This window comes from Gigantopelta aegis, chromosome 8, assembly GCF_016097555.1.
Source record: "Gigantopelta aegis isolate Gae_Host chromosome 8, Gae_host_genome, whole genome shotgun sequence".
In the NCBI taxonomy this organism is placed as follows: Eukaryota; Metazoa; Mollusca; class Gastropoda; order Neomphalida; family Peltospiridae; genus Gigantopelta; species Gigantopelta aegis.
Genome location: NC_054706.1, coordinates 42,856,033 through 42,868,198, shown reverse-complemented (window position 1 = coordinate 42,868,198; position 12,166 = coordinate 42,856,033). Strand labels below are relative to the sequence as shown.

At 36.5% G+C, this 12,166-nt stretch overlaps 1 protein-coding gene across 1 annotated transcript in view; it reads right to left on the bottom strand.

The window, feature by feature from the left end:
* Positions 1 to 11,896, bottom strand: part of LOC121379097 (leucine-rich repeat serine/threonine-protein kinase 1-like) — a 76,974-nt gene extending 65,078 nt beyond the window's left edge. The window contains exons 1-5 of the mRNA XM_041507565.1: positions 11,835 to 11,896; positions 9,072 to 9,300; positions 6,090 to 6,133; positions 5,484 to 5,649; positions 1,924 to 1,959 (exon numbers count right to left, since the gene is read on the bottom strand). Of these exons, the coding sequence (XP_041363499.1) occupies positions 1,924 to 1,959; positions 5,484 to 5,649; positions 6,090 to 6,133; positions 9,072 to 9,276 (451 nt within the window). The 5' untranslated portion in view covers positions 9,277 to 9,300; positions 11,835 to 11,896. The remainder of the gene's footprint in view (positions 1 to 1,923; positions 1,960 to 5,483; positions 5,650 to 6,089; positions 6,134 to 9,071; positions 9,301 to 11,834) is intronic.
* Positions 11,897 to 12,166: the final 270 nt, after the last annotated feature.

Below are 12,166 nucleotides of genomic sequence, written 5' to 3'. Positions count from 1 at the left end.
AGAGTACTGCGCATCAAATCATGTTCCAGTCACATGGTCTGTGACTTTCTAACAAATGAAACAAAAATTAAATAGTCGGCAATGATCATTGATTACTGTTTCTATAGTGTGTACATATATACATATATAAATAACATATGTATATTCATTAACCTCTGGCTGAAATACAAATATTTAAATGAATTTTTATTTGATTTTTTTAAAAAGATAAAATAGAAAAATAATAGATGTAAAAAAAAAAATCTTGGCTTATTCCTACATACCTATTATCATTTCTTTTCCTTCTTTTTATTATTCCGTCTACTCTTCAATTGTCTTAGTCTAAATGCCTTCTTTTTTTTTTTAAAGAAAGTATAAAATTACACGATTTTAGGGACCTCATGTAAGTTTTGTAGGCTAACAGTTATGAACTAATCAAGACAATTTTACAGACTTCGCTGATTTCCGTAACAAGTTCATTTGTGTAGGCTACAGAAGCTATTATTTAATTCCAATCCCTTTTCTCTCTTTGTCATAACTATATTAACAGTATAAATGAGTTATCCTTATCAGATGTTGTCATCTATTACCTTACAAAAGTGGACGGTTTCTAATCATAATAAATTAAATAGACAAAGAAGTTTTGATCGGATTGGTACATCTTTGAAGATGTCTATTAAACCTGTGTTTTCCGATTTGTATAGCAAAGATAAGTACCAGTCATATATTAAAATCTTGCATGAACGCTACAGTTCTTGTAATATTTTTTTCTGGCATTATTCAATGGATCTTTCTATCAGCTACATAAGATAAATAATGACAATCAATATACAAAATTATTTTATGTGCGCTGTTTATAAAGTGTAACATGCGTTATTTTTCACACTCGCCAGATTGAAATTGCGTGCGCTGTACAAGCACGATCGCACCTGCGAACCTTAAAAGACAAGGTCTGGGTGTTTATAACACAATTACACCATTGTATTAAAAAAATCTCTGACTTGATGACTATAATTATAATAATTTTAATGACAACAAGAGTACCGGTGAGGTACATGAACACCCGTCAGGAGTTTGATGGAAAACCATAGATATTAATGAATATGTTACAGGTATCATTCAATTCTAATTATGTGAAATGTTTGAAATGGATGGATGAACAGTTTGTTTTGGACCAATTACTACATGTAAGGTTTGATGGTCCTACATGTATATGCATCTGTATGCAAGATATGATCCAGACAAGGATTTACTGTTATGTGCAGTAGACTGTGCAAAGTAGGTCACAGTGACCTAGTAATAGTATGCGACACACCGCCATCCCAAGTTGTTCCTACATGTGAGGTTTGATGGTCCTGTATGCAAGATATGGTCCGGACAAGGATTTACTGTTATGTGCAGTAGATCATGAAAAGTAGGTCACAGTGACCTAGTAATAGTACGTGACACACCACCATCCCAAGTTGTTCCTACATGTAAGGTTTGATGGTCCTGTATGCATCTGTATGCAAGATATGGTCCGGGCAAGAAAACGTTAACAGACGGACAATACCATATACGATCCATCATAGACAGGCATATAAAAATATGATGGCGTCAGGTTTACCTTTGGGATCAAAATATCTCTACCCTACTTTAGATGACAACAATACAAGACTGGAGCAGTCTGTCAGTTTGACTGGTCTAGACTTGCTTAGTGTTTACTTACTTTATGCTATTTTTAGCACTGACAGAACATTAGTCATCCTTGTGATGACAGAACAGAATGTTTATTTCGTTTTCAAAATATTATCAGTCAGTGAGATTGAAAAATATTGATGTTTATGGTGGTATAAAAATTCTCTCAGACCAACTAATTTTAAAACCTCCATTGAGAAACACAAGCTTTAAATAAATATAGTTTATACAGTACAAAATATAGATACAAAAGGAGAAAAAACTTACTCTGAGAAAGATTATTCAGTGCTCTATTGTTCATCTCTGAAAAAGAAACGACTGACATGTTAAACAAGACTTAGTGTGTTAGCCAGCGTGATGAGGAAAGGAAAGGAATGTTTGGTTGACCATATGTTCACTCACTCTGTACTATATGCTTATTGTGATCAAGTGTATTAGTCAGCGTGATGAGGAAAGGAATGTTTGGTTGACCATATGTTCACTCACTCTGTACTATATGCTTATTGTGACCAAGTGTGTTAGCCAGCATGATGAGGAAAGGAAAGGAATGTTTGGTTGATCATACGTTCACTCACTCTGTACTATATGCGTATTGTGACCAAGTGAGGTGACCAGCGTGATGAGGAAAGGAAAGGAATGTTTGGTTTATCATATGTTCACTCACTCTGTACTATATGCTTATTGTGATCAAGTGTATTAGTCAGCGTGATGAGGAAAGGAATGTTTGGTTGATCATATGTTCACTCACTCTGTACTATATGCGTATTGTGACCAAGTGAGGTGACCAGCGTGATGAGGAAAGGAAAGGAATGTTTGGTTGACCATATGTTCACTCACTCTGTACTATATGCTTATTGTGACCAAGTGTGTTAGCCAGCATGATGAGGAAAGGAAAGGAATGTTTGGTTGATCATACGTTCACTCACTCTGTACTATATGCTTATTGTGACCAAGTGAGGTGACCAGCGTGATGAGGAAAGGAAAGGAATGTTTGGTTGATCATATGTTCACTCACTCTGTACTATATGCTTATTGTGACCAAGTGAGGTGACCAGCGTGATGAGGAAAGGATAAGAATGTTTGGTTGATCATACGTTCACTCTCTGTACTATATGCTTATTGTGACCAAGTGAGGTGACCAGCGTGATGAGGAAAGGATAAGAATGTTTGGTTGATGATGTACATTTGTACCTACACTCGCTGTACTATATGCTTATTGTGACCAAGTGAGATGACCAGCGTGATGAGGAAAGGATAAGAATGTTTGGTTGATGATGTACATTTGTACCTACACTCGCTGTACTATATGCTTATTGTGACCAAGTGAGGTGACCAGCATGATGAGGAAAGGATAAGAATGTTTGGTTGATCATATGTTCACTCACTCTGTACTATATGCTTATTGTGACCAAGTGAGGTGACCAGCGTGATGAGGAAAGGATAAGAATGTTTGGTTGATCATATGTTCACTCACTCTGTACTATATGCTTATTGTGACCAAGTGAGGTGACCAGCATGATGAGGAAAGGATAAGAATGTTTGGTTGATGATGTACATTTGTTCCTACACTCGCTGTACTATATGCTTATTGTGACCAAGTGAGGTGGCCAGCGTGATGAGGAAAGGATAAGAATGTTTGGTTGATGATGTACATTTGTACCTACACTCGCTGTACTATATACTTATTGTGACCAAGTGAGATGACCAGCATGATGAGGAAAGGATAAGAATGTTTGGTTGATCATACGTTCACTCACTCTGTACTATATGCTTATTGTGACCAAGTGAGGTGACCAGCATGATGAGGAAAGGATAAGAATGTTTGGTTGATGATGTACATTTGTTCCTACACTCGCTGTACTATATGTTTATTGTGACCAAGTGAGGTGACCAGCATGATGAGGAAAGGATAAGAATGTTTGGTTGATGATGTACATTTGTACCTACACTCGCTGTACTATATACTTATTGTGAAACTCAGTCGAGAGTGTAAGAGAAGAAACCTGCCACTTCTGCACAGATTACTTCTACTCAATAGGGTACGAGACATTTCTGGAGTGCTTCCATCAGAAAACTTCAAGCATGCCTGTCATAGGCACAACCTCTGACTTCACTAGTGAGTTCTGGACACAACATGCTACAAAATGGCGGCAATGGATCATTTATATCCATATTCCCACAGACAGATCACCACAAACAGGAAACATGGAGCACATGATTCTCACCTTAATTAATGGATACAATACTTATATTTATTTAGTAACTTGTACAAGAACGTGAACAAGCATCTAAAAATGGTAGCTATGTATGTTTGTATGTGTGTTCTATGTATACAATGCTAATACCATACTCAATTACATGTGACTAAATTACAGTACTATGCATGTATAGATGGGGCATGCAATGTAATGTAATTATGGCATACTAATTAGTTTGATAAATGTGATAAATCTGCATGAGACAGTATACATGTACCTGTAGCAGACGTTGGCCCACAAGGTTTTCTTTTCATGTCCATACCTTGTAGATCAGTCAAGGGATGTAAAGAAAATTACCTTTTAGTTTAAAGGTGCCTTTTTAGCTTAGCTGGAGATCTCCAGCCTATATTAATTGTGCCCTCATTCTGCTTGTGCTATTATTTCAGGCTACAGGCATGGCTCTGACCACGTATGTAATAACTCCACTAAATCATTGGCTATTGTACATCAAACCTTTGATAATTCTCACACATATAAGCTGTGTTCACACAGGATTATACAAGTTAAACTAGTTTAACTACACTAAAACACTTTTGATTGGAAATGTTGAGTATTCACACATGCAGTAGCTATATGTACATGTATACCAGTATTTACCGGTCAGGTATTGTAAGAAAGGAGTCTGGCTGTTGCTAGATGTACTTAGTGCTTAATCTAACTGTCACTTCCGTCTTAATACTAGTTTAACTAAAACAATTTGCATTCACATTTGCATTTTAAAATGTTTTAGTTACACCAAAATGTTTTAGCTATCCCGGTATATATAGTGAAAAGATTGCGTTAACCCTTACATTTTAAACTGGTATACCAGTTTAGTTAAATTAGTTTATGTGTAAGTGTGAAGGCAGTTTATGTTGTGAAGTGTGAACACAGCTATATAGTCTTCAGAAAAAGCCATTACATTTTAAACTGGTATACCAGTTTAGTTAAATCAGTTTATGTGTAAGTGTGAAGGCAGTTTATGTTGTGAAGTGTGAACACAGCTATATAGTCTTCAGAAAAAAGCCATTACATTTTAAACTGGTATACCAGTTTAGTTAAATTAGTTTATGTGTAAGTGTGAAGGCAGTTTATGTTGTGAAGTGTGAACACAGCTATATAGTCTTCAGAAAAAAGCCATTACATTTTTCCATAAGCAGCAAGGGATCTTTTATATACACCAAGCACCATGACCGTTAGTATATACCAGTTATGGGATAATAGGTCACACAAAGCTAATTACAGTATGCATGTAGCACCCTGACTTCCCAGTATATACTAGTGTACAACACAAGGAGGTACAGCCCTGTAACATACTATAACCTATATACATGTAATTGTACTCCACTGTTTTTGTGTAAAGCCTAAAACAAAAATATCTGTGTTTCTGGTTTCCCGACCTACCCTAATTTTATGTAGTGACCCTGAAATTTTTGAAGCAAGAAAAGTCCCTACCTATACATGTGTGTACATGTACCTATCCTATTTTTTTCAAGGATGAAACCTGAAATACACATATTTTGTATTTGAGCAAAACAGTCAACAAATTAAAATAACTAATGAATGACTAACTGAAAACAATAAAAATACCTATTGCAGAATTGAGGCATGTGACAATTTCTCGGTTTCCTGTTTGCTTTGCTATATCGAGAGGAGTTCTGCCGGACTGGTCTCGTGCATGCACATTAGCGTCGTGATTCAACAACAGTCGGACCGCTTCAATCTTCCCATCAAACACTGCAGTGTGCAGCGGGGTCTACAAAACAATATTAATTCTTTCAATTTGTTTGGAATATCACCGCCTATAAAAACAACCATGACCGTGTTGTTCATGACCTTCATGACACCTTGGGTGATAAATTAAATTTAAACTGACTATATGAAAACAAAACTGTATTACTGGAGAATGGCATCAGTGGGTTGTTTCACCCCCCTCTCCACTCACAGGAAAAAATAGAACAAAACAATGTTTATATGTTTGCTTTTTTCTGTTGTTGTTTTTTTGGAGGGGGATAGGGATTATTTTAAAATCATGAAAATGGTAGTCAGGAATTTTGTCTTTTTGGGAGAAGATTTTAACTTGTGTCACCTTCCTATAATTTTTATCCAGCGTAAAAATGTAATCCAAATGTTACACTCTCAAATGTTACACTCTCAAATGTTACACTCTCAAATGAATATTAAGTATATATTTACCCTCTTATCACACGAAGTCTCAAAAGGTGTACGGTTTATATCAGCTGAAATGGAAAAGACACAGATTATACAAAAACAACCCATGAATGGATGGATGACTGATGAACAGATTGAGAAACAGGCAGACAGAAAAATAATTAGAATAGAAACAAATTCTGTGGAATTAAATGGCTTGCTTACAAAAAACATTTTTGGTGCACTGTATTGCACATTCATATAAACTATGCATATAAACCAAGTTTCATTGACTTAGGATTTACAGTTTGTGAGAAACGAACCTAAACATGAAATTTTAAAATTAAACTTTAACGTAAAAGCTGATGCTGTCACCATCAGAAAAGAAGAATTAATATAAATGCAGAACATTATTTATAGTTATATAAGCTTTATTTTAAAGTTAAAAGTAAAGTTTGTTTTATTTAACGACGCCACTAGAGCACATTGATTTTTTATCTTATCATCGGCTATTGGACGTCAAACATATGGTCATTCTGACACTGTTTTTTTAGAGAAAACCCGCTGTTGCCATATAGGCTACTCTTTTACGACAGGCGGCTGGGGATCTTTTATTTGCGCTTCCCACAGGCAGGATAGCACAAACCATGGCCTTTGTTGAACCAGTTATGGATCACTGGTAGGTGCAAGTGGTTTACACCTACCCACTGAGCCTTGCGGAGCACTCACTCAGGGTTTGGAGTCTGTATCTGGATTAAAAATCCCATGCCTCGACTGGGATCCGAACCCAGTACCTACCAGCCTGTAGACCGATGGCCTAACCATGACGCCACCGAGGCCGGTTTATTTCCAAGATGCCCAATTTTCACTTGTAACTTATCATGAATTATATTTATAATATTCCATTTGTTTAATGATTCATTAGTAGCTTTTTCTATACATTTGTATTCAGTACTTAATTCCATTTAATTTTGTTAATAAGTCTACTTTAAATTTTATTATTCTTTTTCTGTAATACATGTGTAATATACTGAAAACAAATTTTATTATATATGTTTAGATGGAAAAAGAAACAAAAAGTTGATGTAAATGAGGGTGACTTTTATGGATCAAGATACTAAACCTAAAAGCAGGACCAGAATCTGGAAGAGGTGTAGATTCTAACCGGTATGATTCTGAATGAACAGTGCTGAGCAAAATGATGTAGAATATTACCACTGTGAGAAGTAAAACTCCCTACTAGTGGTCTCACTGTCACCCCTGGACACTTAATTTGCAGTCCCTTTTACTTTTTGTGCCCCTCTTTATTTTTCCACACCCTGTTATATTTGAACACACCCACCTTCATTTTGTACCCACCCTGTCAGGGTTGCTGCTAGAATGTGTGTGTTGCATGCACCTTTCTGTCACCCAGAAAGAAAATGGGTTAGGTTTAAGAAAACCATACAGTAATGATAAAAGTCATTGATTTTGTCAAAAGGTTAACTTAAAACAATATATATATCTGCAAAACATTTTAAAAATTGGTATGATATGCCATACCTGCTTTTTTACCATCTGGCAGAAACCTAGCTGCCTGCTGTTTCAAAATGCACCTTTTTTGTACTACAAAAAGATCAATCTGTACAAGTCTGCAAACTTGACATCAAAGGAAAAAAGTGTCATGTCATGTGATTATTATGCCAATCAAATTCAAAGGTAAAACACCTGATTGGATTATTCAGCCTTGCAAGCACTGGTAAGTTCTGATTGAGTTTGTCATTTTGTATTGAGAAAATACAAACCTGTAAACTTAAAACATATAATTATGAGCTCATGTGTTGGCATTTTTGTTTGTTTGTTTTGATTAAGGACACCACTGGAGCACATTGATTAATTAATCATCGGCTATTGGATGTCAAACATTTGGTAGTTCTGACTCGATCGTAGTCATCAAAGGAAACCTGCTACGTACATTGTTTCTAACGCAGCAAGGGATCTTTTATATGCACTTTCCTACAGACAGGAAAGCACATACCACAGCCGTTGTCCAGTTTGTGGTGCACTGGTTGGAGCGAGAGAAAAAAAATCAGCTGAATGTATCCACCGAGGTGGTTCGATCCTGCGACACCAGCACCTCAAGCGAGCACTCAACCGGAGCTATAAATCCCGCCCCTGTGTTGGCATTTAGTAGCTTGGCGTCAGCTAGGGTAAACAATACAAGATTTCACTGTGGGACATGCCAGGGTATTTAACATAGCAAATTTGATTACTTTAGAAGATTAGTAAAGACACAACTGGTTGCATATTGTCAATGCTAAAATCTGACAAAAATAAAACAACAGAATTTTACCAGTTACTGGTTTATTGATTTAATTTGTTAGTGTAATCAAAATGTGGAGTCTTTATTCCAACAGAGTAAAATCTAGATATATTACTTTCATTCTGTTTTGTACACCATAACATAACAGACATTTGTTTTCAACAGGAACTGCAGGGTCCAAAAAAACAAAAGAAGTTTTTTGTTGTTGATTTTTATAAAACAAATTGATGGTGTACTAGCCTAGAAAGTATGTTACTTCTTCCTATGAAAATCACTAGTCTCGATCCCCCTTATAAATTACTGGTCAGAATCATGTGATATTTATAAATGAACACAAACCCTAATGACATTTTAAAAATATATATATTTGATTTACAGAACTGCTCACCCTAAATATCATGAAATGGAGAAGTTTTTAAAACATCTACTTGCCTGGTGAATTAGCATCATTTAAATTGTACGTGTCACCAGATATTTCTAGATGCTTGGGGTGAGTGAGTGTTAGCTTTTACCTCTGGTGAATTAACATCATTTAAATTGTACGTGTCACCAGATATTTCTAGATGCTTGGGGTGAGTGAGTGTTAGCTTTTACCTCTGGTGAATTAACATCATTTAAATTGTACGTGTCACCAGATATTTCTAGACGCTTGGGGCGGTGAGTGTTAGCTTTTACCTCTGCCCAGCAATTCCTAGGTGTTTGTAAAGAAAGATGTTAATTCTCACCTCCATTTTCAATGAGAATTTCAAGACAGTGCATGCTGTTGTTACTGACTGCCGTGTACACCGGCGTCCGCCCCCAGCAGTCGACTTCATTTATATCATACTCTCCACCTTGGATCAAATCATTCAGCAAGTCTGTGTTGTCAAAGAGACAAGCTTGAATCAGCAATCTTAATTCAGTATCATCCCGCTGACCTAAATCTGCCATCTTACTCTGTATAGTTAGGTCATTCTGGAATAATAATAGCATACATGTATACATGTGTAAACCACCTGATATTCTCAAATAGTCAATATGACTTTCCAAGACCCCACCCCCTAGAAAGCAGACTGCTTTATGATCCCATGGCTATCAGTATTCCTACCAGCCCACCAAAGAACATAATTATATATATACTGAACAAAAAAAGAAACTTCCGATTTGTACATATAGTATTTGTTGTGTTAAAGAAAGAAAGAAATGTTTTATTTAAAGACGCACTCAACACATTTTATTTACGGTTATATGGCGTCAGACATATGGTTAAGGACCACACAGATTCTAAGAGGAAACCCGCTGTCGCCACTACATGAGCTACTCTTCCAGGACACAATATTTCACGAGAACCGTTGTTCTGTTCGCGTGTCGGTTACGCAACTTTAAAATCACTAATGTAAAACAGAACCATAGTTCAAGTGTTTTAGGATTAGGTAGGCATAACTAATCGGTTACGAGAACTATATTCACGTAACCGAACAAGTGGTTACCTAAGTAAAACTCACGTGAACTGATTTCCGGTTACCTGAAATTTTGAACTATTGTCCCCTGCTCTTCCGATTAGCAGCAAGGGATCTTTTATTTGCACTTCCCACAGGCAGGATAGCACAAACCATGGCCTTTGTTGAACCAGTTATGGATCACTGGTCGGTGCAAGTGGTTTACACCTACCCATTGAGCCTTGCGGAGCACTCACTCAGGGTTTGGAGTCGGTATCTGGATTAAAAATCCCATGCCTCGACTGGGATCCGAACCCAGTACCTACCAGCCTGTAGACCGATGGCCTGCCACGACGCCACCGAGGCCGGTTTGTGTTAAAGAATTCATTGTGTAATGAAATTATATAGGTAGTAGTAGCCTTGAGCTGTATTATGAGGATTCATGAATTTTATCGATTATTTTTGCACTGTCAATCGTCAACAACGTGAAATTCAATTTGCACATGCATGCATGGTTCGACATGTCCCGTGTAGTATTCGGTCAATTTGTTTTACTTGTCTTACTGACATCGTTGTCAAGTGAACAAAAACGCTTCAAAATTTGTAAAAAAAAGAGAAGTTTGAGAGGGGGAAGGGGTCCTCTATTTGGTTTTGTCAACGAAGTGAAAATCTCTTATTCGGCTTAATTATAATTCGCATTTAAACAGTCTGTACTACTATAGGGTGGATTATTTTTTTCAGTGGAATTTTTGTTTTACACAATCGCATTCCGATGCAGGAGAGTCAGTCGGCCACTGATCTGTGTATTCACACGGTCAATCTGAGCTAGCCCTAGCCTTTAGACCGTCCTTGAAAATAATTCTGTATTCAGGAGTAGATCCAGGAATTATTTTGCGGGGGGTGGGAGATTAACCAGAAAAGGGCAAATGGAACAACACGTCAGAAATAATAATTAATAATCCACTTTTGTGACTGTTTAGTGTGTGTCACTATATTAATATATATCATTATTAACAAGGGGTCTAACCGTCCTGCTTCAAAATTATTTGCTTAATTTTAATATTTAAACGGGCGGATTATATCCGGCTAAAAAAAAAAACCCACCCCCACCACGTAGATAACCTGTAAAATTTATAATTTCTGACCCACCCCACCCCCCACCCCACCCCACCTAAAGCATAATCCACCCCTGTATTATGATAAATACTAAACAGTCCCAAAGTTGATATTTTGCTGTCATTTCTTTCTATTTTCCAGCCTTTGTTCCTTATTGATATATACGATAATAAATGAAAACAATTATTTATTATTAGTAATAATATTAATTATTATTATTATATACTAGAATGCCAGAAATCAAATATAATTCAACTTGTTGAAAGTACACAACGAAAATAAGGATCGCGCACCTTTACTTTTGACACACTCCCCGTGTAGCTGACGTCATTGGACGCCATCGTTGATTTTCAATCGATTTTAGAAATTGCTAATTAGGGGCGTAATCAGGGGGATGGTAGTTCATAAAAATAAACTCGAATGTAAATGCACATTGGTAGTGCTTGCACTTGTAGCCAAAGTTAATCTTGATGAACTAAGGGGGATGGGAACCCTATGGAGTTGCAAATGATCATAAAATATGTCCGGCAGGATCCACGAACGTGTTGAAAGTGCTAACATGTTGGAAATTGTGTTTTTGAAGGCGTAAGCATCTATTTTTCGAAAGTGATCCGCAACTGGCGTAAGTACGCCAGCTCGAACAACACTGTTTTTGGTGCCAAATGTTTACCTAAATTTACATTTTATATCACTGTTTATTTATATGGTTGATTATCTTTATTACCAAGAATTTCTTTTAAAGTCATACGCGCGCATGTTGTTTGAAGTGATCCGGAACTGGCGCATCACCTGTACGAAGCCAAAACAAGGAAGCAATATTAAAGTTAAAGAATAATTATAATCAGTAAATCACGATGACGACTGACGAATCTGAATCCCTCTAGCCTAAATATAATAAATTACTATCCTTATGCGTGTGTTGTACTTACGTTACCAACGTCAATATTTACTTACATTCCCGTTTCACAATCTAACAAACTGTTGACAATGCTTATTATATTATGAGGTACGAAACGGAAGAAACACCGGAAGTGAAGATAAAATTGTTTGGGGATTTCCCCGAGTAATCCCCGGAAATATTTGCAAATATCCTGACATTTTCGTATGAACCGAAGACGTCCGAAGTTATCCGAAAATGCTTTTTCCGAAGTTAGTAATTATAAATCTAAAGTTACGTACCCAACATTTTATTTAAAGGTGCATGGTCCTCTAGATACATTGGATGGAATTTCTGTCAATTCTTGCAAAACCGACATGTTTCTGGTATTTGCAGTAGTTCAAAATTA